Raw genomic sequence first — 27,763 nt, 5'->3', positions numbered from 1 at the left:
ACTGTTTGTTCCATGCAATATGCTTTGGGGACTTCACTGAACAAAGGTTGCTCTCCAGGTTTTGTGATGAAACAAAGGTTTGTTTGAATTGATTCTAAAACCCTTTTCAATGTGCCATTTCTGGCTCTGGACAACATGACAGGAAAATCTTTCATTTACCAGACATTTGAGAAATGCAACATCTATATGCATTCAAATCCAACCTGGACAGCCAGCACCTTCAATAAATTAGGAATGTTGGCTAATTAAACCATATTTACATGTAATTAAAACCAGACTATAACAATTTACAGAAACACTATTGATTGTGTTTCGATGTGTAGCATATGCAAAACTTTATAGCCAATTCTTTTTTTTCTTTTTTTTTGTGTGGGGGGGGGGGGGGGGGGGGGGTTCCTAAAATAATAGTTGTCCACCTCACGGTTCAGCTGTCAGAGATTTGATTACTAAACGTATCAAGGCATTGCATATGCAAAGGCCAATAGGTTTAGGTGTACACTGTATGATATTAACATTTAAATCAATATATATATACGTAGCATATATATAGGAAAATAAGCTTAACCCCAGAGAGAGAGATGCTGGTGGCATGCTACGACACTGACATGCATTTCTTTATGGCAGATGGCTACTGCGTCTGCTACACGGATATAGACACACAGAAGGAGGGCAAATTTATAGGCTTTCAATCTGAATATGTTGTATAACGATGAGCATTATATTGGTAGATTAATGGAGTAACTCTGGTAGGCCTGAAACTATCTCCCTCACCTGGAGAACAGGGGGGCACTGCCTTCATATCACAGGCCTGCAGTGGCTAAGGCTTAATGATAGCCACACCATACCAATCCTTCCTAAACGTTTCTAAACTTTATTAGGGTAATACCAAAAGTAAGTCAAGCCATTGTTTGTATGGAAAATACGAGCAGAATGGTGAATGTAAATCCGGGAAAAAACACACTACCCTCCCCCTGTAACCCCACAAAACCCACACAACCAAAGCGAAAAAAAGGTTTGACAAAGCTTCCATATTTTGGACCACCCCTCTCCAGTAATATTCAATCTGTCCCTAACAGAGTAAAGAAGTTTACATTTTCATTTGATGATGAGATTACAGAGGACATCCAAGGAAATTCCAATCATGTGTCATGTCGGCTGGCTAAATATGATCATTTCTAAACTGATATATTCAATGATTTGTGAATGTAATTAGTTAATTATCTGTTCCCTTTCCATCATTGATTCAGCCTGTGTGATTGACATGAGAGATGATGAGAGGGGCGGAGTTTTCATCATTTTCAGAGGGGCCAAAGATTGGAAAGAGTTTCTCTTTAAAGGTGCAGCCAGTGAAAGAGTAGATATGAGACCTGGCCTCCACATCATAAAAGGAGACCAGACCCTCCTCATAGTCCACAAACACCCCAACCTTCTGGGGCTTCTTTCTCAGAAAGAGGAGGACAGGGGGGGAGTTACTGGCTTTGTACACATTTACATCCCTTCGGTACACAACACAGAGTCCATCTTCAGGTGTCAGTGTGATTTCCCCTTTCCTGTCTATGGACTCTCTGGCCACTCCTAAAGTCCACCTAGTCTTACCCTTAACATTCACCTCATAGTAAAATTTCCCTGAGGAGAAGCCATCCTTTCCAAGGACAATGCAATGCCGATCAAACCTTTTTGGATTGTCAGGAAGATTCAGCTCCGTGTCTCCGTGTCTTACTTGTTTTCCATCCTCAGACAGGATGAGTTTGTGATGTGCTGTATCAGGGTCCAGAGTCACATCCACTGCATACTGCTGAATTCTCTTCAGTTTGACTTCAGGAAACTTCTCCATCTCTTTATTCAGTGTCTCATCCAGCTGAGACACAGCTTTCATCACAGTCCCCACACACAGAGCACTGTGAACACTGATCTCAGACATGTTCTTGGTGGGTAGATGTTTGTACACTAGTGATGGGTAGTTCTGGAGAAGTTGGAGGTGGTCCTCAGTCTGTGAGAGCTGCCTCAGATCAGTGCTTCTCCTCTTCAGCTCAGTGATTTCCTGCTCCAGATCTTTAATGAGCCCTTCAGCCTGCCTCTCTACTGCTTTCTGCTTCTCCTCAATCACCTCAATCAGCTCAGCCTGGCTTTTCTCAATGGAGCGCACCAGAGCAGTGAAGACCTGTATGCTGTCTGTTATCTCCCTCTCTGCATCTCTCTTGCTGAGATCTACTGAGAGTTTGATCTCTTTAACCTTCTGCATTCGTTCCTGGATAATCAGCTGCACTTCTGCCTCAGTTTTCCCCAGCTGAGCCTTCCTCTCTCCACACTCTTCCTCTATAGAGACAGTGTCATGAGTATTGTGGTCTGCCTCAGTGCAGAACTGACACACACATGTCTGGTCAGTCCTACAGAAAAGCTCTAGGAGTCTGTCATGCTTCTTACAGATCCTGTCTTCCAGGTTCTCCACAGGGTCGATCAGCTTGTGTCTCTTGAAGGCTGGGGCAATCTGATGAGGCTCCAGGTGAGTCTTACAGTAAGAGGCCAGACACACCAGGCAGGACTTCATGGCACTGAGCTTCTTCCCAGTGCAGACGTCACAGGGCACTTTTCCAGGTTTGGGAGGGGATTCGTCTTTACCTCTGCCTCTCATCTTTTTAAAATTCTCTACAACCTCTCTTAACGTTGTGTTGACACGAAGCTCAGGTTGTCTGTAGAGCGTCTCCTTACACAGTGGACATTGGTACAGGTCCTTGCTATCCCAGTAATTTATGATACAGACCATGCAGAAGTTGTGTCCACATGAAGTGGTGACTGGCTCAGTGAACACATCCAGACAGATAGAGCACAGGAACTGGTCTTCAGACAGGAGACTGCTGGAGGAAGCCATATCTAGAGAGAGAGAGCGAAGTTCAACATTTTTATGTAGCAAATTGCAGCAAACCTTCAGATCAAAATAATAATAGACTCCAGCTCCAGATTATAATCAATCAGTCATTAATACAATATAATGGAGCATTTTCCATTTCCTGGAATGAGTCAGCTCTCGATAGTTTCAGTGACATTGTCAACACGACAAAGGTTCCTGGACATTATCCAATCTTGTTTAAAGTTGTTTAACCGTACTACATGCAGAATACATTTGTGAATTTACTAAATATAGTTAAACATATTTACTGTAGATGAAGAAAACAGGAGATTACCATAAAATAAATATACACAGTAATATTTCTTCATCGATCGTTGTAAATCTCTACTCACCTGTGTCTGCGTAAAATTGTGAGGGTGTGTTTTCTGATTTTTCTCTAGTATATACTGTAGTTTTAAAAAAACAACGGAGACTGTGTAGCTGTTTTAAGAGAGATTTCTGAAGAGTTTGAAATAGTGTATTCATGTGTGCAACATACAGCACGTCTAGCAACTTCAATTTCACTTTAGTAAAGTGACATCAACATGCTCCTCCCCACCCAGTGCTGCTCTGTGCTCTGGAACAGAATGAACCCTTCACATGGCTGATCTCTCTTCATTCTTGATACATTGTTTTCTTATCTCAATACAAACAGGGTTGAACAGTTTAAACAAGAGTTTTATAATTATTTTACTAGTCTAGGCAGAATGAGTGTGAATCAGAAATGTGAAACAAGTACCTATTGCAGGTGTATGGAAGGTTTTCTGTCATCAACAACAACAGAATTCTAATTCCACATTGGTTGTCTTGGCAGATTTGACCGTTAATGAATAAGCAAGAAATATCCCATACTGTGCCTTTAAACATGTCCACTTTCACTTATACAAACTACCAGTTTATCATGTCAGACGATGGGTAGGGACAAAAATGCAGAATATCCTTTGACCCTTTACTGTTTGTAGGAAAATGCCTGTGCTCGCTGTATGCCGAAAGCCTGCATCTGCTGCTTGTGGAGCCTGAAGAAGTGTCTAACATACGTGAATCAATTTAGTGTTTTATCAGAATCCGATTTATTGTCATCTGAGTTGTGGATTGTTCTTACGATTCCACGCTATATCATTGACAACAGTCTATTTTACAATGGAGACTAATTTACAATGGAGATGCCTCTACATCTTCATTGCTTGCCGTTTAGGGTTTAGGGTTTTAGGCTGGGTTTCTGTATAAGCACTTTGTGACCTCTGCTGATAAAAAAAAGGCTTTATAAATTCATTGAATTTTATTCCAAGAAGACAGCAATCACACATTGTTATTCATGATACTTCTGTCTCGTGTTTGTCTGTTTTAGAACGCGTACACGGCGACAGCGATCAACAGCACTAGTTTCTGTACGTCGGCGTGTGACACCTTCATCATCCTGGTGGAGAATGCCCTCAGAGTGGCCACCATCAACACCGTTGTACTCGCTGTACTCATAACATACAGCAGAACTATCGCTTTATGGTGAAGATAGCCGTGTTGCAAGCACAGCTTCAGATGCAATCGTTAGGCACGGGCAATTTAAGTGTAGGAAAGGATGAAACAGCACCTGTGCCACCAGTAAGAGCCTCTGACCCTATTACGGGGGATGAGTCCCTAGGAGGGGTGCTTCACTTGAGTGGGTTGAGTCACAGATGTGACTGTCTGGTTTTGCGCCCCCTCTTGCTCGTACGTTGGAGGAGATCTTCGAGAGCTATACTCAGCCTTGTCTCAGGGTAGTAAGTTGGTGGTCTGTTGATATCCCCCTAGTGTTGTGGGGTCTGTGCTTTGAAAAAGTGGGCGGGGTTATATCCTGCCTGGTTGGCCCTGTCTGGTGGTATCGTTGGACGGGGCCGCAGTGTCCCCCGATCCACCCCTGTCTCAGCCTCCAGTATCTATGCTGCAATAGTCTATGTGCCAGTGGGCTAGTGTCAGTCTGTTATATCTGGTTTAATTATCTTGTTTTATCTGGTGTCCTATGTGATTTTAGGTATGCTCCCTCTACCTCTCTCTCTCCCTCCCCAGGACCTGAGCCCTAGGATCTTGCCTCAGGACTACCTGGCCTGATGACTCCTGGCCGTCCCCAGTCCACCTGGTCGTGCTGCTGCTCCAGTTTCAACTGTTCTGCTTGCGGGTAGGGAACTCTGACCTGTTCACCGGACGTGCTACATCCACTGTGATTATTATTTGACCCTGCTGGTCATCCATGAACGTTTGTTCTTCAAGATGTTCAATCTGAATTTAAATGGCCATGTACTCTTATAATCTCCACCCGGCACAGTCAGAAGAGGACTGGCCACCCCTCAGAGCCTGGTTCCACTCTATGTTTCTTTCTACGTTCCTGCCTTTTCAGGGAGTTTATCCTAGCCACCGTGCTTCTACATCTGCATTGCTTGCTGTTTGGGGTTTTAGGCTGGGTTTCCGTATAGCACTTTGTGACATCAGCTGATGTAAAAAGGGCTTTATAAATACATTTGATTGATTGATTGGTTTTTACCCAGTGCTACTTTTACTGCTTCTCTATATGGTAAATATTGTTTATGCACATATTACAGTAAATTAGACTATCATGTCTACATGCACACACGGTCACTCTCTCTCTCCATTCTCTCTCTTTCTCCATGAGTTTGTAGAGAAAAGTAACACAATTGGTTGAAGGGATTAGCCCGTGACGGTCATGAGATGAAGCCCATAAACAGTAAACAAAACCATTAAATCAGAGAATACATCGTTTTTTAGGTGTTAAGCCTGTGGTAGCCCTTTACATTCGTACCTGTATACAGGTTGACAATTTCAGGACTGATAAGCACTTAAATTGGAACTCAGTGGCTGTACACTAACATGCTATAAATGGTGTCAGAGCTCAGGCTCTGCACCTTGCAGTGCTGTACGGGTTTTGACTGACAGCCATTCTGAAGTGCCACACTGCACGCGACAAGAAGTTGCCTCCATCCCTCCCGTTAATTGGGCAACTTTTGGATGTTTGAGTGAGGGCAATGCTGTAAATTAAGAGGACTCTATGTATTTTCGAAGATGAGGCATTGAGGATTATAATAAGTACCGCTTTGATGTCATACAAGCAAACCAAACACCTGAACGTCCAAAATGTGTGCTTTCTATTTCCATATCATAAATCTCAAGTCTATACAGTATCAACGTTTTTGATCACTATGTGTGATGTACTGTTACAAGATGACATGGCATCATACCCTGTTCTGAACAGAATGAGCCTATGTTTGTCTAATGTGAAGCAATTTTGCAGCAGAACAAGCACCTGAATGCACTCATGGCTAGTCCTAGCTAGTCGTGTTGGCAATAGAACAAGCTTTATTTTTGGACTGCATAAACAACAACAGCAAGTGTGTGATGGTGGGGATGCAGGGTTGTGTTCCAAACAAAACAACTACTCTAGTTCCGCAATGGCACGGATAGGAGAGCCTAAAAAAGCACCTTATAGTTAAAGACTATTCTTTGAGTCCTAAATGTGCATTGGCAATACTTTGGAGATGTGTGTGTCCACACACCAGTTAGTTCTCTGTTTCAAACCCATTTTTTCTTATATTATGTTTCACTTACCCCACATTGTCCAGGAATAGTCTGATCATTTACTGAATGTAACAAATGCAGCAAAACTTTTTTTTATTTTTTATAAATCAAATCAATTTTTATTTGTCACATGCACGTGTATAGCAGAAAAAACATCCCCACATCATGACGCTGCCACCACCATGCTTCACCGTAGGGTGGTGCCAGGTTTCCTCCAGACGTGACGCTTGGCATTCAGATCAAAGAGTTCAATCTTGGTTTCATCAGACCAGAGAATCTTGTTTCTAATGGTCCGAGAGTCCTTTAGGTGCCTTTTGGCAAACTCCAAGTGGGCTGTCATGTGCCTTTTACTGAGGAGTGGCTTCCATCTGGCCACTCTACCATACAGGGCTGATTGGTGGAGTGCTGCAGACATGGTTGTCCTTCTGGAAGGTTCTCCCATCTCCAGAGACAAACTCTGGAGCTCTGTCAGAGTGACCATCGGGATCTTGGTCACCTCCCTGACCAAGGCCCTTCTATCCCGATTGCTCAGTTTGGCCGGGTGGCCAGCTCTAGGAAAAGTCTTGGTGGTTCCAAACGTCTTCCATTTAACAATGATGGAGGCCACTGTGCTCTGGGGACCATCAATGCTACAGAAATGTTTTGGTACCCTTCCCCAAATCTGTGCCTCTACACAATCCTGTCTCTGAGCTCTACCCACAATTCCTTCGAACTGATGGCTTGGTTTTTGATCTGACATGCACTGTCAACTGTGGGACCTTATATAGAACAATGTGTGTCTTTCCAAATCGTGTCCAATCAATTGAATTTATCAAAGGTGGACTCCAATCAAGTTGTAGAATCATCTCAAGGATGATCAGTTGCCTATCTAAGGTCTTCTTGATGAAGACTTGAATTGATGAAAAGAACGAGATTATGCTCTAAAAATAGCTCTAAAAATAGCCCTAAAATCTAAATTAGAGCATGACAGACGTAGGTTTACCATGTTGAGAAATAAGGTGATGAAAGAAGTCAAACAGGCCAAGGCAAACTTTTTTATTAACATAATTGGTGAAGCAAAGGGAAATTCTAAATTGATATGGGAGAATCTAAAAAAGTTAACAGGGAAAGACCATAGTAACACTGCAAAAATACTAGAAATCATGGTGAATAACAATCTAACACAGGATGCAGTTGAAATAGCAATAGCCTTCAATTCCTACTTTATTGACTCTGTCAGGGTACTGACACAGAACCCCTCCACTTGTTTCTTGGGCTCAGTGCTAGTGAATGACACTCAACCTGTCTTCATCATAAGGGAGGTTTCTGAGTCAAAGGTGAACAAGGTGATTAGCTCACTAAAGAACTCTAAAGCCAAAGATGTGTTTGGGATGGACTCTACCTTTCTTAAAAACTACAAAGAGTCACTCATTGGCCCCATTACTAAGGTCACCAACACATCTATTGGTCTCGGTGTGTTTCCAAGGGTATGGAAGTCGGCCATAATAACGGCCATCTTTAAATCAGGCGACCCTGCTGACGTGAGTAACTACAGGGCCATTAGTATACTACCTGTGGTGTCAAAGGTTGTTGAAAAGTGTGTAGCAGAACAACTGATTGCCCACCTCAACAACAGCCCCTTCACATTACACTCCATGCAGTTTGGCTTCAGAGCGAAACACTCCACAGAAACGGCCAACTGCTTTCTTCTGGAAAATGTGAAGTCCAAGATGGACAAAGGGGGTGCTGTTGGGGCTGTGTTTCTGGACCTAAGGAAGGCTTTTGATACTGTTAACCATGAGATTCTCATCACAAAATTGTCCAAGTTCAACTTTTCCCCTGATGCCTTGAGATGGATGAAATCCTACCTTGAAGGCAGAACTCAGTGTGTCAGAGTGAGCAATGAGCTGTCGCCCACTCGTAGCTATGATGTGGGCGTGCCCCAAGGGTCAATAGTGGGGCCCCTCCTGTTCAGCCTGTACATTAATGATCTGCCTTCTGTCTGTACTGGGTCTGAAGTTCAAATGTATGCAGATGATACAGTGATATATGTGCATGCAAAGAGCAAACAACAAGCTGCACAATAACTCACTACTGTAATGATCCAGGTTACAAAGTGGCTCAGTGACTCGTGTTTGCATCTCAATGTGAAAAAAACTGTTTGCATGTTCTTCACAAAGAGGGCAACAGATGCTACTGAGCCAGATGTCTATGTGTCAGGGGAGAAGCTCCAGGTGGTATCCGATTTTAAGTACCTTGGCATCATACTTGATTCCAACCTCTCTTTTAAAAAGCATGTGAAAAAGGTAATTCAAATAACCAAATTCAACCTAGCTAATTTCCGATTTATACGAAATTGTTTGACTACAGAGGTAGCAAAACTGTACTTCAAATCTATGATACTCCCCCACTTAACATACTGCTTGACTAGTTGGGCCCAAACTTGCTGTACAACATTAAAACCTATTCAGTCTGTCTACAAACAGGCTCTCAAAGTGCTTGATAGGAAGCCCAATAGCCATCATCATTGTCACATCCTTAGAAAGCATGAGCTCTTGAGTTGGGAAAATCTTGTGCAATACACCGACGCATGTCTTGTATTCAAGATCCTTAATGGCCTGGCTCCCCCTCCACTCAATATTTTTGTTAAACAGAAAACCCAGACATATGGCAGCAGATCCACAAGGTCTGCCATGAGAGGTGACTGTATAGTTCCCCTAAGGAAAAGCACCTTTAGTAAATCTGCATTCTCTGTGAGAGCTTCCCATGTCTGGAATACACTGCCATCAGACACACATAACTGCACCACATATCACACTTTCACAAAATGCTTGAAGACATGGCTAAAGGTCAATCAGATTTGTGAACATGGTCCCTAGCTGTGTGTTGCCGCTTTCCATGTTGTCTGTTGTCTGTAGCTTGTGAGGTGTGGAAACACTTTGTTGCTTTTATGAATTTTGTCTTGCTGCTTTTTGTTTTATGTTGCTCTGTCTGTATGCTGCGTCTTGCTTGTCCTATGTTGCTCTGTCTGTATGCTATGTCTTGCTTGTCCTATGTTGCTATGTCTTGCTTGTTCTATGCTGCTATTGTCTATATTGTAATTGTTTTTAATAACCTGCCCAGGGACTGCGGTTGAAAATTAGCAGGCTGGCTAAAACCGGCACTTTTACTGAAACGTTGATTAATGTGCACTGTCCCTGTAAAAATAAAAAATAAACTCAAACTCAAACTCTTCAAAAGCCTAGTCAACAAACAGATCACTGACCATCTCGAATCCCACCGTACCTTCTCCGCTGTGCAATCTGGTTTCCGAGCCGGTCACGGCTGCACCTCAGCCACGCTCAAGGTACTAAACGATATCATAACCACCATCGATAAAAGACAGTACTGTGCAGCCGTCTTCATTGACCTGGCCAAGGCTTTCGGCTCTGTCAATCACCATATTCTTATCGGCAGACTCAGTAGCCTCGGTTTTTCTAATGACTGTCTTGCCTGGTTCACCAACTACTTTGCAAACAGAGTTCAGTGTGTCAAATCGGAGGGCATGTTGTCCAGTCCTCTGGCAGTCTCTATGGGGGTGCCACAGGGTTCAATTCTCGGGCCGACTCTTTTCTCTGTATATATCAATGATGTAGCTCTTGCTGCGGGCGATTCCCTGATCCACCTCTACGCAGACGACACCATTCTGTATACTTCTGGCCCTTCCTTGGACACTGTGCTATCTAACCTCCAAACGAGCTTCAATGCCATACAACACTCCTTCCATGGCTTCCAACTGCTCTTAAACGCTAGTAAAACCAAATGCATGCTTTTTAACCGTTCGTTGCCTGCACCCGCACGCCCGACTAGCATCACCACCCTGGATGGTTCCGACCTAGAATATGTGGACATCTATAAGTACCTAGGTGTCTGGCTAGACTGTAAACTCTCCTTCCAGACTCATATCAAACATCTCCAATCTAAAATCAAATCTATAGTCGGCTTTCTATTCCGCAACAAAGCCTCCTTAACTCATGCCGCCAAACTTACCCTACTAAAACTGACTATCCTTCCGATCCTCGACTTCGGCGATGTCATCTACAAAATAGCTTCCAATTCTCTATTCAGCAAACAGGATGCAGTTTATTACAGTGCCATCTGTTTTGTTACTAAAGCAACTTATACCACCCACCACTGCGACCTGTATGCTCTAGTCGGCTGGTCCTCGCTACATATTCGTTGCCAGACCCACTGGCTCCAGGTCATCTACAAGTCCATGCTAGGTAAAGCTCCACCTTATCTCAGTTCACTGGTCATGATGGCAACACCCACCCGTAGCACGCGCTCCAGCAGGTGTATCTCACCGATCATCCCTAAAGCCAAAACCTAATTTGGCCGCCTTTCCTTCCAGTTCTCTGCTGCCTGTGACTGGAACGAATTGCAAAAATCACTGAAGTTGGAGACTTTTATCTCCCTCACCAACTTTAAACATCTGCTATCTGAGCAGCTAACCGATCGCAGCTGTACATAGTCCATCGGTAAATAGCCCACCCAATTTACCTACCTCATCCCCATACTGTTTTTATTTATTTACTTTTCTGCTCTTTTGCACACCAGTATCTCTACCTGCACATGACCATCTGATCATTTATCACTCCAGTGTTAATCTGTAATTATTCACCTACCTCCTCATGCCTTTTGCACACAATGTATATAGACTCTTTTTTTTCTACTGTGTTATTGACTTGTTTATTGTTTACTCCATGTGTAACTCTGTGTTGTTGTCTGTTCACACTGCTATGCTTTATCTTGGCCAGGTCGCAGTTGTAAATGAGAACTTGTTCTCAACTAGCCTACCTGGTTAAATTAAGGTGAAATAACATACAATTTATAAAAATCAATTGAAACAGGAGACACCTGAGCTCAATTTTGAGTCTCATAGCAGTTTTCGGTTTGTCATTGTGGGGTATTGTGTAGATTGATGAGGATTAAAAAATATATATATATATTTTAGAATAAGGCTATAACGTAATAAAATGTGGAAAAGGTGAAGGGGTCTGAATACTTTCCGAATGCACTGTATACCCAACAATAAAATAATATATTTAATTAAATTAAACGCTTGTGATTGTGATGTGTTAATAAATGTAACTACATTTAATCTAAAATGTAATCTACATGATCCCCGAAAGAAAGTATTTATAATGAGAAGACAAGCAACAACTAGCAATGCTGCATACTCCAAAAGACAGTTAAAAGCTAACCTTTCTTGTAAAAATAATTATAAATTGCTGAGGTATAGTCACTTTTGAGGGCACAAGCTAAAATTCTTATAAAATATTAAAATATGAAATATTTTATGACATAGTTCCTATTAAACAAACTGCATGAATGAGACTTGAAATTACTTAGATTCTTTCTAAATATAGCATCATCAAATTACAAAACCACTCTCTTTAACCCACCCATCGTCCTCGTATAGTGTCTAGACCCCGCGTCCTCTGGGTCACCCTGTCCCGTCTTGGCTAAAGGCCCAATGTGCGCAAGTGTGATTTCTTACACCTGCAGCACACCGTGTGTGTCTTGGACTCCTTCTTGGGTGGGCAGAGCTGACACCTCTTCCTCTTACTTGCCCTGGTGGCCGGGGCAGCGAGCGGGGCAGCGGTAGCACCCTGTAGGACTTCGGTGCGGGGGAGATGCTGCCTTCTTTGGATCAGCGGCTTGACGAGCGCCTTTCCCAGCTGCTCCAGGAACAACCTGCGCTTGTTCCGCTTGTGAGGCATCCAGTCAGGCTTGATCTCGCGCCATATGACAAAGGCGTTGTAGGAGGACACGTCGAGGATGTTGTGGAAGACGACCAGGGGCCAGCGGGCAGTCATCCGTCTTCAGCTGTACGTGCTGACCACCTTGTTCAGGTTGTCCACGCTACCCTTGTTGCAGTTGTAGTCTAGGACGAGGGCTGGCTTCCTGTCACGGCGATCGCTAATGTCGGCCTCTGTGTGCAGCGTGCTCAGAAGTAGCACGTTCTTGTTTTTCTTTGCCAGGTAGGACAGTAGAGTGGCGAGGGGCGTGAAGGCAAACCTGGAGGACAGGACCTGACAGGGCGGGAGCCTGGCCTTGTTCTTTCTCACCGTGCCCACCATGGTGAGGTTCCTTTCGAGGAGCCGCTGGCCCAGTTCGTAGGAGGTGAAGACGTTGTCACAGGTGACATTGCAACAGCTCAGTCCCGTTGTCAGATCGAGGACAACACGCATCCCCTACACGCACACTCACTCACACGCACACACACGCACGCACGCACACACACACACACACACACACACACACACACACACACACACACACACACACAGTACCTCTGAACGGGACCAGTTGCTCGTCCACCGTCACGTCAGGCCCCGGGTTGTAGAGGGCCGTCAGCCACGCAGCCCAATGGTCCCAGACGTCTCGTATGGCTGCGAGTTTGTTAGTGGCGAGTCTGGCGGGCCTTGAGTGGCGATCGTCGAATCGCAGCAGCCTCGAGTACCTGTGAAAGACCTTGAGCGGCATGGTGGCTCGGAACACGGTCCTGTCGCTCTCGGCGTCCCACAGGCTGGCCACGGCCTCGCCTCGGGACCTGGTGACACCCGCTAGGATCAGCAGCCCTACGTAGGCACGCAGGTCCGTGGCGTCCATGGCTCGCCAGCCGCCGCCGTATTTTCTGGCCCCATGCAGGTTTGTCATTTCCAGAATTATCCTTTCTATCGCCGGGGGGACAAACAGGTGGAAGGTGGATGCGATGTCGCAGGTGTGGGTCGCGGAGTCTCGTCCGGTCCGGCAGATCACACGGGCCCTGTGGATGTGGCCGTAGGCCACGGGGGACCATTCTATTTTGCCGTTTTTCGACAGCAACGTCTCCCTTTGGTCCGGAGCCGAGGAGATCTCTTCCTCGCGTTGGTCCTCGTCGCTCTGGGTCGCTCTGACTCACGAGCGCAGAGCGCAGAGCGAGGAGCCACACACAACCTCGCCACACTCTCAGACTCTCTACACTCAATGGCATACGCCTTGCCAGTGGCTGGCTGGATCGCTCTGACTCAAGGGCGCAGAGCGGGAGCCCTGGAAACACAGGGCCTGGGTCGCTCTGACCCATGAGCACAGAGCGCAGAGCGAGGAGCCACACACAACCTCGCCACACTCTCAGACTCTCTACACTCAATGGCATACGCCTCGCCAGTGGCTGGCTGGGTCGCTCTGACCCCAGGATGACGGGAGGGTTATTTATCCACAAACACATTTCACTTATATTATACGTGGACACTAGCGGGAGGTCCTGCCTCAACTCACATCCTGGAGATTTCACAGACAGGACACGCGGGGTTGATTTCCAGCAGTCTGTCCCTTTACACCTAACTCTTTCTCAAACTTTTCTAAAACTATATCAATAACATATCTCTTGGTTAGGAACACTGTAGCGGATGTGCTTTCCCATCATCTCCCACGTCCTGCTCTATCCGATCTAGGTAATAGTCCCTGCACTTGGCTGCCACAGTGGTGCTGTTGAATTGAGGGTGGGGTTCAGCTCCTCTCTTTTCACTCCGATGCGGCACATGAAATAGTTGTCACATATACCAGGACCGTTGGTAGGTTGTGTTTACCCGGTGCGGGTGATGTGTGAACTTGGCATAACAGTGTTATTGGGCCACATAACACAAGGCCTGTGATATGAATAATGTCTGGGGGTTCTCACCGGTGGCTATTGTGGAGTCTCTATGAAACACTGTCCTGTTCTCTGTCTAAATGTCTCTGTGGCAAAAATGTATGCAACTGACTTAGGCAACAATATGCTACTCTACCCCAGTCACCACATGTCACAGTCTCACAGAGTGCATTCGGGGGGATTTGCTTGGCAGGACTGACTAATCAACCGTATCTCTGTCAGGGGTGGTTTATGCTGCTTTCCCCTCCCAATGTAAACACCAACCTGGAGCTGAAAATATAAGTGATGGTGCAAAGCCTATCCTATTTGGGATATGAAACACTGCGAGCTATGCCTTGCATAGTAATGAGGGAGAGACAGGTGTAGGGGTAGCGATACATAGTCAATGTAACAACAGACACGGAACTGTGAGATGGACTGTTGAACAATTTATTCATATTCTTTTTCATGGCCATAGTACATACATACATACATACACATACATGCATCCAAATGAGACACAGTTTTCGGTAGCTGGTGGCCAAGTCAATGTCTTGAGGTTTGCTCCCTGACAGAATAAGGATAAGTGGAACAGGTCCAGGGTGGAACATGGGCTTTCCACTGGTGGGTGTAGTGTGAATAGGATGGTAATATTCACTTTAGCATTGTTGTATCTATACTTTCCTTACTCTTCTCCTCTCCCCTCTGACTTGACGGGGGATTGTGATGCGTGGTCGGGCGGCTGCCCCACGGTGAACTTGTCTCACGGGATAGTCGTAAGAACTTTCCACTCCCGGGTAGAAGTAGCACGCCATGATGGCTAGTAGGGTGTCGAGATGGTGGCAGTGTGTCAACTGCACGCACATGGGTCTGGTGAAGAGACTCTCCTTTGGGCCTATCATCACATCGACACCGTTGGCGCTGATGGATCTCACGTTGACACGGTCCAGCTTTTCCTTCTCGTGATCTGTCAGGGTCCTGTTCTTCAAGAGGAGGCAGTCGTACCAGGCTGCCATAGCTTTAGTAGAAAGCGAAGGGAGTTGCTGTCAGAGACACACACTGGCCGGTCAGTGTTTGCTGTTGCCAGGGATAATAGCTTACACGGGTTAACGTTCTTCACTCATTGCTGCCCGGACTATGACTTGAATAGTAATATTCATTATAATATTAATAGTAACCTATGAAACGGTTTGTTGAGCAGGCTGCCAGTAAATAGCCCTGTGCGAAAGGAGATGAGCGCTCGGTTACAGGACACTGTAGCGCTTAACCTTTATACGCTTCAGCATTCCGCTCCCCGTGACCCTCCTGTACACTTGGAGCTGTTCAGAGTTTTGCAATGTCTCTGTTGAATAATTGTAAAAAATATGACACGCCGTTAATTCGCTATAAGTTCGACTCCCTGGCAATGGCAAGGACTGCCTTGTTCTTACTTATGGGGTGAGGTGGGTTCTTAGACCCTTCTTCTCCACATAACTGTTGTAATGTCTGTGGCAGCCTGTTGTAATGACGAAACTAAGAACTCACATCTCTGTCATTCCCTAGGTGTGTGGTGGGCTGCTGCATGTACCCGTTCATGTACCCGTTCTTCAAGAATGAGTTTATGGACACTCTACCACTGTCCTACCCGCAACGATGTTCTGGTTATAATAAAGAAGTGAAGTGTGGCGCCGATATGGACCGGACCAATGTAGCGGTTCCTATCACCCTAAAAACCTATTCAAACCTATGTGCCTATTCAAAATGTATTCCTTTGAACATGTGTCAATAAAAGACTGAACAGAAGCTCACACATTGGTTCCTTGTCATTTATTCAAATAGGTAGCACAGCTTTGCCCACTGCTACACACTCTATATACCTGTGACATGTGAGAGAAGCCAGAGGGCTATGGTAACATCACACAGGACAATATACTGCTGTTTGGACAATGGTTTTACTTGTTGCCTCCAGTCTATTATTCGGTTCCATGAACTAATAAAGAAATAGATATGCCATACACAACATGTTACTTAACAAGTCATTAGAAGAAGATATAGGGTCCATTCTTGGGAGACTGCTTTCAAGGTTGGTTTCATGTCTTCAGACGCACCCAGGTACAGAGCATCCACTTCTCGCTATTGCTGATGCACATCCTGACAATTGAAATGTAACCACAATGCAGCAGGACACACTTAGGGTTCCTTGCAAAATATTATAATAGCTACACCTATTAGGCAAAGGTCTCCCAATGATGCCCTCAGGGTGAGCCAAGAGAGGTTAGGTCCTGCGTGGTTGGGCTGCGGTCCTGCTCCACGTTCCCCTTTGCCACTGAGCCCAAGCGGCGGAGACTTCGGGGAGAGGCTCGAGGTCCTTAGATGAAGCTCGACTGTGAATTGTACGAATTGATGCTTCTGCTGATGCAGTCACGAGCTGAGAAGGGTATCGCCACAACCTCAGGGATGTCTCGCGGACCATCAACCGTGATCACTTTGTGCTTCCCCTTTAGAACAGTCGAAGTCAGCACCATGGTCACCACGTACATGATGTAGATTATGATGTTGAACACTGCGATAGCACACTCCATGTTATGCAACCTTTGGGCGTCGCTGATCATAGGTTGGTAAAGCAGCTCCATGCAGCCCGAGATCACGGCCATGAACAGCTCGATGTTCATCATGATGAGGCATGCCATCACGGTCCTGGTGCTCTTGACGGACTCCGGACGCTTGTAGAAGCCATCAAAGTTGTCCATTTTTTTTGCACTTGGAGGCGAAGTAGCTGAGCACTATGCTCACCACCATGGCAAGATAACCAAGCGTGATGAGGGCAATCCCAGAGTGGATGTACGCGTACTCATAGTCAGGTCTGCTTCGGAATGGGACAACTGCTGCGAGTCTGAGGTCCTTGTACCGTGTTTGTTGTTGATGAAGTACAGAATGTTGTTGGAGATGGTAAGAAACCCCACGATGAGAGATGTGATGACAGCGATGGAGGCTCTTGCCCCTGAAACGGGCAGCGCTCAGTATGGGGCCGTTCGGGGCCCCTAACCTTCTGTTGTTAAACAGGTTTCTTGCGATTCATATTTTTATTTTATTTTTTTATTTTACCTTTATTTAACTAGGCAAGTCAGTTAAGAACAAATTCTTATTTTCAATGACGGCCTAGGAACAGTGGGTTAACTGCCTGTTCAGGGGCAGAACGACAGATTTGTACCTTGTCAGCTCGGGGATTTTAACTTGCAACCTTCCGGTTACTAGACCAACGCTCTAACCACTAGGCTACCCTCCCCTCTCAGAGGGGATCCCTGGGGCCTTGTTCCCCCTTCTGCTTTGAACTTCCTTACTTACTGGCGTTGCAATAGTATGGGTACCTACTTCTGTTTCTCACAAAGAGACAGGGTTATCACAGCAACCTAACAATCCTAGAACATTTAATACAATGAAGCTCCAGGACCCTGTGATCGAGTTCCGGGGCTTCGGTGGTGCGCTGTGTGCCAAGTCTACAGCTGACCACCGTTGGTACAATCACCAGAACCTTAGCGTCTACCATGTGCTGCAGGAAGTGCTCAACGGGCCACAACATGATAAACATGGATCTGTTCACCAGGGATGTGCAGGACCTGAACGCCAACCCCGAGAGCTCGCTGGAGTTGCTGCCTGAGTACCTAAGTAACCTTAACGCGCCCGAGTCCAAGGGATCGGTGGTCAAGGAAGCCATGCTGCAACTGTTCAAGTGTAGACCCCTGACTCCAGCCGCTTGCAGGCGCTTCTGAGATATGAGCCATATGTCCACAGTCATAGGCATTGCGGTAGACGTGCAGTGCAAAGACGTGTTCAACGGAAAGAAGAGACTGCGAGACGTCGGCCCCATGTCGCGACTCAATCTCACGCAGCTCGAGGCTCTGCGTCTTGCTCCCATTTGCGCAGGCCTCAAGGTTGCCAGTGTGCTAAAGCCCGATAGGTTATGTAAACCCGGATCGTACACATACCACAATGGCTGTAGGCGAGGCTGCAAGTTCATCTGCTGCAAATGGGGCTTCTACACCGAGGTGGACCTAGTGGCCCACGACACCGTAAAGGGAGACGTAGCCCTGCTGGAGCTCAAGACCAGGAACAAAGACGTTCTAGACCAGGCCACCTTGTGGCGTTACAACACGCAACTGTGGCATACGTGGCTGATGTTCTCGCTCACGTACCCCGGCATGGCAGAGCGGTCTGCTGCGTATCTGATGATAGTCAGGCCATGCACCAACCAGGTTACCATACAGAGTTGTTTAAGGCCCACGATCTCTAAGACAATGCGACGGAAGTTCCCGTGAATGAACTGTTTCTGCTCCCAGGTGCTTAACTTTTTATGGCTGCAGGGGCAGTATTGAGTAGCTTGGATGAAAAGGTGCCCATTGTAAATGGCCAGCTCCTCAGTCTCAGTTGCTAATACATGCATTTTATTATTAGTATTGGATAGAAAACTGTTTTGAATTATGTCTGTGAGTATAACAGAACTCATATTGCAGGCAAAAACCTGAGAAATTCCACTTCCTGTTTGTATTTTTTCTGGGGGTGGCAGATTTTCAACCAAGCTCTCATTGAAATTACAGCGAGATATGGTTCAGATTTCACTTCCTACGCCTTCCACTAGATGTTAACAGTCAATAGAACTTTGTCTGATGACTCTAATGTGAAGGGGGGGTCGAATGAGACAGGAAATAGTCACCACTGACACGAGTTGACCATGCTTTCACCATGCGCGTTCACAGGGGAAGGACCTGCGTTCCACCGGTCATCTGAAGTCATTCTAATTTTCCGGTTGGAACGTTATTCAAGATATATGTAAACAACATTCTAAAGATTGCTTCAGTACATCGTTTGACATGTTTCTACTGACTGTTACGGAACTTTTGGACATTTCATCACGTTATAGTGGACGCGCTTTGTGACTTTCGAATTGTTTACCAAACGCACTAACCAAAGTAGCTAATTGGACATAAATAACGGACATTTTCGAACAAATCAAGCATTTATTGTGGACCTGGGATTCCTAGGACTGCATTCTGATGAAGTTCATCAAAGGTAAGGAAACATTTATCATGTATTTTCTGGTTTCTGTTGACTCCAACATGGCGGCTAATTTGGCTATTGTTCTGAGCTCCGTCTCAGATTATTGCATGGGTTGCTTTTTCAAATCTGACACAGCGGTTGCATTAAGGAGAGGTATATCTTTAATTCCATGTGTATAACTTGTATTGTCATCTACATTTATGATGAGTATTTCTGTTGAAACAATGTGGCTATGCAAAATCACTTGATGTTTTTGGAACTAGTGAATCGAATACGCCAATGTAAACTCAGATTTTTTTTATATAAATATGAACTTTATCAAACAAAATATGCATGTATTGTGTAACATGAAGTCCTATGAGTGTCATCTGATGAAGATAATTCAAGGTTGGTGATTAATTTGATCTCTATTTCTGCTTTTTGTGAATGCTATATTTTGCTGGAAAATGGCTGTGCTTATTGTGGTTTGGTGGAGACCTAACATAATCGTTTGTAATGCATTTGCTGAAAAGCATATTTGAAATCGGACACTTTGGTGGGATTAACAATGAGAAAAGCTTTAAAATGGTATAAGACACGTGTGTTTGAGGAATGTTAATTATGAGATTTTTGATATTTTGAAAATGGCACCCTACACTTTGACTGGCTGTTGTCAAATCACTCCCGTTAACTGGATTGCAGCCATAAGAAGTTAACTGTCTGGCACCTACGTGTGTCAACATGAGAGTGGAGAGGGTCGAGACCAGCGGAGCCTCAACTGCAAGGAGAGCGACCCCAAGGCTAGAGCCTACCGATGTGTTACAGGAACATACTTTTCAACCAGGAGAAACTGAATATCAGGAAGAGTGTACAGGTGACAATCACCCGAGACACCGATGTCGTTTCTCCTGTTGGAATCGACCACGATGAAGACGAATAAATGTACATGTAGTGTCCTTGCTCCTGCAATGCAATAGTTCCCTTGCGACCATCCAAACAGGGCTCATTGTCCAACCAGGGCTCCAACCGTACAGCATTTGCCCAGAGGTGCATGAAAGACCCAACCATACATATTGCCCGGCTACACTGTCCCTGTAGACATACTTTAGACCTACTCCATCCCTCTTCTATTCGATGGTATAACGCATTGATGGACATGGGGTTGAAACACAAGGCCCTTCACGCGATGCTCGCAAACCCTCACCTGGCGCCGCTTGAATTGATCGACAGACCGTGGCAAAAACAGGATTGGACTCTGATAGACCATCTCATGGTAATCCACAAAGTCAAGGACAGTGACTATATCGAGGATGATCCTCAGGCGTCCGTAGTTAGCATGGCCAGAACCCTGGCGTCTTGTTACATCTCGGAAAATGCACACAGCCGGTGTGTAGTGCTTGTAATGGACGGCGTGGGAGCTCAGAAGCCGGCCCGTGAGGGAGATCAGACTGAACCGCCCCCCGCTACCTCACATAGCATTCTGTAAGCGTAATCTGTGCGCAATAGAATACACCATGATGAAGATTTTGGCCGACATGGGTATGAAAAACAAGTTGTTCCTAGTGACCGGCGCGAAAGGAGCCTCCTCCGAGGACGAACTCCTAGAGGGAACCTCGGTCGATAACCTGGTGTCGTTCCACCAGACGTACCTGGTGTACTGGGAGTGTCAGGACGACATTCTATTCGTGAACACGTTCCAAGATCTGAACCCTCCTGAGCGTGGTGAGCTGTCAGACCTAGATCCCGGCTATGCTGACGGTTCGATAGACAGGCCTGAGGGACACGAGGGCGTCTTTGTGGCGAATTCCGCCGACCCCGAGACTATACAATTGTCTACATTGAGGGACGCGTGTCTAGGGTGTACGAGCACAGAGGCTAACACGCTGCTCGTGGAGTTGGCCAACGTTCTGAAAGGTAGCGTGACCGTGTGCACCGGAGACTCGGACCTGGTGGCCGTGCTGACGGCTTGTGGCTGCGAGGGAATTACTCTGAGGCTAGACAACAAGAGCTACCACGAGGATCGAGACATGCACATGTCCACCTTCGGGGAGCTGCTGTTTGATAGTCCAGACAATCGCCTACCCAAGCTTCAGTGTAGGGAACTGGCAGATGGTCAGTCCCGAAGGGCTACACCTAGAGCCTCAGCCCAGCTGTCCCGTTTATTACTTCAATGTTAAACTGTGTCCTGACGTCGGGTTGCCGGAGGTGTGCATAGATGCCTATCCAGGTTACCTTGTCAACTTTCAAGGCTCATTTACCTGGATACCAGTTACCTGGATACCATTTAAAAAACACTGAGGGAAATGAACCAAAACAGCCTGGCAGACCAGTTGAAAAAGTACATAGCTGGCCTCAGTCCCTTGGATATGTAGTCAATGATAAACTGTTTTACTACACTGAACAGTATTAGTTCTATAAATGTGCCATTGCAACATGTCTCTATTGAGCTATAGCTTGCTGATATGTACCACTGCTTTGTTTTGTGATATACTGCTCAACAAACCCGAGTGACAACAATGTATACTGTGCATGTCTCTACACACACACACACACACACACACACACACACACACGGGCTAAGTAGAGTACAACTTGCATTATAATGAAGTGCAGCCTTTTGTAATTACACTTTATACCAGTAACAACATCCAAATATTTTACCTGCCAACAATAAATGATGTTATTCCTGGTTGTTTCAGTTACTCAGTAGCATGGATTATGGTGTAATTGCTGCACTTACCTGATTGCTTGATACTGTTTTTTCAGTTTTTTTCCAACTGCTTACACACAAAATCTTTTCATGTCACACCTCTCACTCAAAGTGCAAAACTACACACCAAATATCCAAAACCATAAGCTATTTCTCAGCCTTTGACTCAGTTGTCAATTGCATAAAAAACGTTTTTCAAAACACTACACACAATTCTCTACCTAAAACACAAAACTCTAACAGGAAGTGACTTGCTTTCCTTTTCCAAACACAACCAAACAAAATACTACACTTATTCACCAGGTCACACACACACTCCTCACATGTGCAAACACTAATAGCTTAACTGATCACTAACCAATCACTGCTTTACTGTAGTATAGGCCTATAAATAGGTCAAAGGTCAGATTACCTGTTTTGAACAATGGATGCCAACAATGGACAGAGAGCAAGAGGAGTAGGAGCGAGAGGAAGAGGAAGAAGAGGACGAGGGCAAAGAAGAGAAGGAAGGAAAGCCATCTCTGATGAGATTAGGGCAACACTTGTTGATCATGTGATCAACCACGGTTTGACCATGAGAGAGGCTGGACTGAGAGTCCAGCCCAACTTGAGTCGATTTACAGTGGCGTCCATAATTCAAACCTTCAGAAATGAGAACAGGTATGCAACTATCTAATTACTATTTTAGCATTACAGTAATGTACTGTAAAATATGTATGACTGCATAGTATTGCATAAACATTTGTAACTCTAAGCCATCCATTTACTGCACTGCATTGAATGAATGAGGTTGGTTATCATGCTGTACTACATTTTTTTGTACATTGTTTACAGTTCCTATGCTGTGTTTGAATTCTGTGTTTGAATTCTGTACAGAGTGGAAAGGCAAAGACATCATGGAGGACATGGACGCTTGTTTACAGATGTACAAAAGACTGCAATTATAAATATGGTTTTGGCCAACAATGCAATTAAGATTCGAGAGATAAGAGAGCATATCTTGAATAATGACACCATATTTAACAACATCGATGCTGTAAGCCTGTCGACCATACAACGCATCCTCCAACGGCACCGAGTGACGATGAAACAACTTTACAAGGTGCCATTTGAGAGAAACTCTGACAGAGTCAGGAATATGTGACATGACTTTGTAGAGGTATGTATGCAACACTACTTCCAGTACTTCAGACATACCATATTTACTCATCTGTAAATCCTTTTGTCTGTTACAGAGAGTATTGGCGCTGGATGCCCATGTAATTCGCCATGAATTTATTTATGTGGATGAGGTTGGCTTCAACCTCACCAAAACCAGGCAGGCACCGCAGAAGAAATATAATAGGACAGAGGGCAATTACCAATGCCCCTGGACAGCGTGGGGGTAATATAACACTATGTGTGCTGCCATCACTCAAAACGGGGTCCTCCATCACAATGCCACACTGGGTCCGTACAACACCGGCCATATGCTCACTTTTCTGGATGCAATTTACACAATGCTTGTCCCTGATCCAGATCAGGAGCCTGCTAGATTTGTGGTTTTATGGGACAATGTCTGTTTTCCCCAGGCTGTTCTGGTCCAAAACTGGTTTGCCACCCATCCACAATTTGTAGTTTTGTACCTACCCCATATTCACCTTTTCTAAATTCCATAGAGGAATTCTTCTCAGCCTGGCGCTGGAAAGTGTATGATCGCCAACCCTATGCCCGCATGCAGCTTCTCCAGGCAATGGAGGATGCATGTGGGGACATAGAGGTTGCCTCTGTCCAAGGTTGGATACACATGCTAGGAGATACTTCCCTCGATGTTTGGCAAGAGAAAATATTGTGGCCAGACCCAGGCCGGAGAAGAGATGAAGCGTAGCTTAGCACTGATGACTGCCCACCCCCTCCTACCAACTCCTGGACTGCCCCCCGGGACCTCACACACACAATTGTGTTCTTTACTGTATTCTAAAGAAAATATTTTTGGTTTACATATGTTTATGGTTTTGTTGTATGCTACTGTATACAACAGTAATGTTTGGCCTAATAAATATTTTCTGTTTCTACATTGCATTGGTGTTTACAGTGAACTTGTTACCCCTCTCAGCAGATTACTTTCACTGTAGAACATTGTATTGAAATGTAGATATAAGCCTATGAAAGACCAAAGAGCTTTAGATTTAGAACAACAGTGTTTACATGGGATATCCAAAAATGTACTATTATGAAAGCAGTGTTTGCCATTTGACGCAAATGCTTCATTCTGACATGTGTTTATGGCATTTTGAATGCAGTGTTACATTTTGAAGGAGATGTGAGGCATTTTGCATTCTGTGTGTGCAGTTTTGGGAATTGTGTGTAGAGTTTTGAAAAAAGGAGACAGTTTTGAAAACGTGTGTAAGCAGTTGGAAAAAACTGTAATAGACCTGTGACCATTAATTTGTCAGAGTCATCGTTATCACTCACCATCATTTAAATGTTTAACCGGTAGACATATAGCACTCTCCAATGTTCCCATGCAGGTCGCCTTCATTGCATCTGTTCACACGGAAAATGTGCTGGATGAACAAACATGCCTTATAGATAAGGTCCCCTTGTTTACACCAGATCGTGTTTGGGTAGCACGGCAACAGGTCCAAAGTCAATCAGTTACTAACAGCTTCCACCTTAGACTCCCAAACAGAAAAGCTTGATATTCTGTAGTTGAAATGGCTAAACGAATGACCTATCTATCTGGTGTGGATGTTTGCTCACCATGGAGATAGCAGTAGCTGGGTGAATCATTCACACTTGGACAGTCTGAGCTTCATTGACATAAAAGCTGTTGGAAACCCCTGCAGGCGTCGGATGTTTCGAGCCCCATATACATAACAGTGGTTGGACGATCTACCTTGCTCTGGATGTTTGAGCCCCATGGAGATAACATTAGTTGGGTGAGCCACCTGTACATGGAAAGTGTGAGTTTCATCTGCGTAACAGTGGTTGGAAGACCCAGCTGCGGCCGGAGGTGTCAGCTCTGTTTGGATTGTATGAGCAATGTTCGATGAACAGCGGTTGGACGACTCGGGAGTTATTGGACAATTCGAGGTTATGTGCATAACATCGGAATGGACAATTCAGCAGCGGTTGGACGTATCAGAAGCCCGTAGAAACAGCAGTTGGTTGGATACACAGTGAGACATTGAAACTAGGTCACCTCAGGTTGACACCTAAGCAGTGAAACAGGAAAGATACAAATAGTCTACCTGATGCCACATTGTGGTGATTACTTCAAAGGCCTTGAAGCTTTTAGGAGGAGCCTCAGCTACATATATAAGATTAGTTACACAGACAGTGGATAATTTAGTGTATATTTGCAGCTGAACCATGAAGATGGTCCAGTGCTAGTGTGAAGTACTTTACAAAACAACAAGAATTAGAAACAAAAGACAGAATGTCACATGACATTTATTCAACATACAATAACAGAGGCGAATGGTACTACCAGCATCACAATATGGCCCTAAGAGTTGAGGAATATGCACAGTTGAGGGAATCTACACCCTCTCCCTTGCGCAACATACAGCAGAGAAGGAGGCATGAAAGAGTCTCTAATGACAGGCTGTATAACACAGAGAACACATATCAACACAACCTTCTGGTTCCACACAATGTACCTGTGTACCCTAGACACCCCCAACCCTTTGACTTAAGGTCTGACAAAAACAGGTTACAACAAGTTAGTCATGACATAGGACTGTCACCGAAGACCAAGGTTTACAATGGGCCGCCAACTCGGTACAACAAACGGCCACAAAACGTTTGTCATGCTTCTACTACAGCAAAGGTGAAATGCCGTATACCTTCAGAATGGATACTGCAACCCTGTAAAGGACACCCTGACAAAAAACAACGCAAGACTGGTGAGAGACACAGACATCATGACAATGTCAGCAGTCGGCCCCAGCCCACCAGGGGCAGCAGTCGGTCCCACCCCCCAAGGGACAGCATCAGGGCCCAGTCTCCCAGGGACCACAGCCGAGCTCACACCACCAGCGGCAGCAGAGACATGACCCATAGTTCTGTCAACTGTAGGTGAAGCAAAGAACCCAATACAGGCCTTAAAGCTCAAACGTTGTGTCCCGAAGTCTCCTGTAGCAGCGGCCGCAATGGTGGTCTTGGTAGCAGCGTCACATCGGCAAAGATTGGCAGACATGAAAACAGGTTTTCTTCACAAAGCCACAGCATGCCTAGATCACATAGACCGTCCACTGGCACACATCAGAAACCTGTGACTGTGGACAATATTAAGAAGAGATCGGTCGACTTGTCCTACAATCAGCCTGGTCCTCAGTCGAGCGTTAAAAGTGGTTGCAGAAAGAGGTTCTGGATGTTCAACAGGAGACCGAACAACAGTGAAGAAGTAGACAGTAGCACATCGGAGGTTCTAAACCATGTCACGGATACCAATGAGGATGCTAACCTACCTAGAGAACCCGGTGCAGATGATAGCGGAGATGAAAGCAACACAAGTTCCTCCAGTGACTCTGTTCACACTCGCGATGTATCAGTACACAGAGGATGCTGCCTGTTCTGGGACGGTATGCACTGTGCCTAATTCCCCCACGACGCAAACCCAGGAGCCAGACTCTGATGAGACTCAGACCAAGGAGGAAGTGTCCGCTGAGACTCAGACCCCAGAATCTGCTGAGACGCAGACCGAGGAGCCAGACTCTGATGAGACTCTGGCCAATTATGTAGTGTCTGCTGAGACTGTGTCTGCAAAGACTCAGAACCAAGACTCTGATGAGACTCAGACCAAGGAGCCAGACTTGGATGAGACTCAGACCAATGAGGTAGTGTCCGCTGAGACTGTGTCTGCTGCGACTCAGACCCCAGAATCTGCTGAGACACAGACCGAGGAGCCAGACTCTGATGAGACAGACCAAGGACCCAGACTCTGATGAGACTCAGACCAAGGAGGTAGTGTCTGCTATACCCAAGCCCCAGTCTACAACTGATCCATCGTTCCAACAACCTATTGGTGAAACATGTGAAATGTCTCACAATGTGCCTGAATGTAGAGTTGACCATGCAATTGTATTAGCTGCGCCTGGGTATCAAGATAGGGCTGATGAAGTTGTCTCTGCGACAGAGCACGTAACCAGGGCCGGGTGTGCTACCTCAAAGGAACCTGAGACTGCCGTGGATAGCATCACAGCCATGTCTGGGTGTGATACATCAGAGGAGGTTGCTGCTGCCCTGGATAGCATGACATGTGTCACATAAGTGTAACTATCACACACATTGTGTTATTACTGAACAGTCATCTATTGCCTTTGGGTAGAGGGGTGACTTGTTTCTGCCTTGTGTTACAGGGGTACCGAGAGAGTTCCGGATGATATGCTAACCGATGTGGAATATGCAAACGCCTTTCAAGAGTGTGAAGTGTCTCAATTCTATGCATCCCGAGCCGCATTTCAGTAGGCCACAGTTGAACGTTGACTCTTGTCCAGGTTCAATATTTTCTGCTACAACCGATCCCCTTCCCACTATGATACCACCTTCAAGCGCCATCTCTAATGTGGTAACCCAGCCTACAGATGTGGAACTCAACACCTTCAATGCCTGTATTGGTGACCTGGACCCTCTCGGGTACCCAGACAACTCCATGTTAGCTCTTGAGAGGGTCTGTGGTGAATATGTATTTCAACAAGAACAACAGTCGGCACAGCCTCTAGAGACCCAGCAGGTTGAGGTGCATCTGGAAACATTTCATCAAGTGCCTAGACCGCAGCAGGAGGCCCGGGTCCTACATCCCGAACAACCAGCATCTCAAGTGCCCGGAAACGTCACAGCAGACTGTTGATATACACACACGGGTTCAACGTGTGCAAACTCAAGCCAGTGACATCTTTACAGTCGCAAAGGACATTGTTCTCCACACCACCACAATCCGAAGCAGCTGTCACCTATGAAGAACCCGTGC

At 45.5% G+C, this 27,763-nt stretch overlaps 1 protein-coding gene across 2 annotated transcripts; it reads right to left on the bottom strand.

The window, feature by feature from the left end:
- Positions 1–403: 403 nt before the first annotated feature.
- On the bottom strand, positions 404–24,393 carry LOC110534423 (E3 ubiquitin-protein ligase TRIM39-like). 2 transcript variants are annotated; one of them, XM_036933545.1, is made up of 2 exons: positions 24,262–24,393; positions 404–2,871 (listed from the first exon to the last, which is right to left on the bottom strand). In XM_036933545.1, exons 1-2 carry the CDS (start codon positions 24,326–24,328, stop codon positions 1,244–1,246), a joined length of 1,695 nt encoding a protein of 564 aa, XP_036789440.1. In that variant the 5' UTR covers positions 24,329–24,393; the 3' UTR covers positions 404–1,243. The 2 variants fall into 2 exon arrangements, with proteins under 2 accessions (XP_036789440.1, XP_036789439.1); XM_036933544.1 differs by lacking the exon at positions 24,262–24,393 and adding an exon at positions 3,241–3,401.
- Positions 24,394–27,763: the final 3,370 nt, after the last annotated feature.

This window comes from Oncorhynchus mykiss, chromosome 10 (assembly GCF_013265735.2).
Source record: "Oncorhynchus mykiss isolate Arlee chromosome 10, USDA_OmykA_1.1, whole genome shotgun sequence".
NCBI classification, from domain to species: domain Eukaryota; kingdom Metazoa; phylum Chordata; class Actinopteri; order Salmoniformes; family Salmonidae; genus Oncorhynchus; species Oncorhynchus mykiss.
This window is presented reverse-complemented; position numbering and strand designations above follow the sequence as displayed.

Bases quoted from the DNA above. Each gene is read 5' to 3' on its own strand.
- LOC110534423 (XM_036933544.1), bottom strand. From the start codon at position 3,373: ATGAATACACTATTTCAAACTCTTCAGAAATCTCTCTTAAAACAGCTA. The intron at 2,872-3,240 runs GTGAGTAGAGAT...CTCTCTCTCTAG, and splicing joins ACAATTTTACGCAGACACAG to ATATGGCTTCCTCCAGCAGT.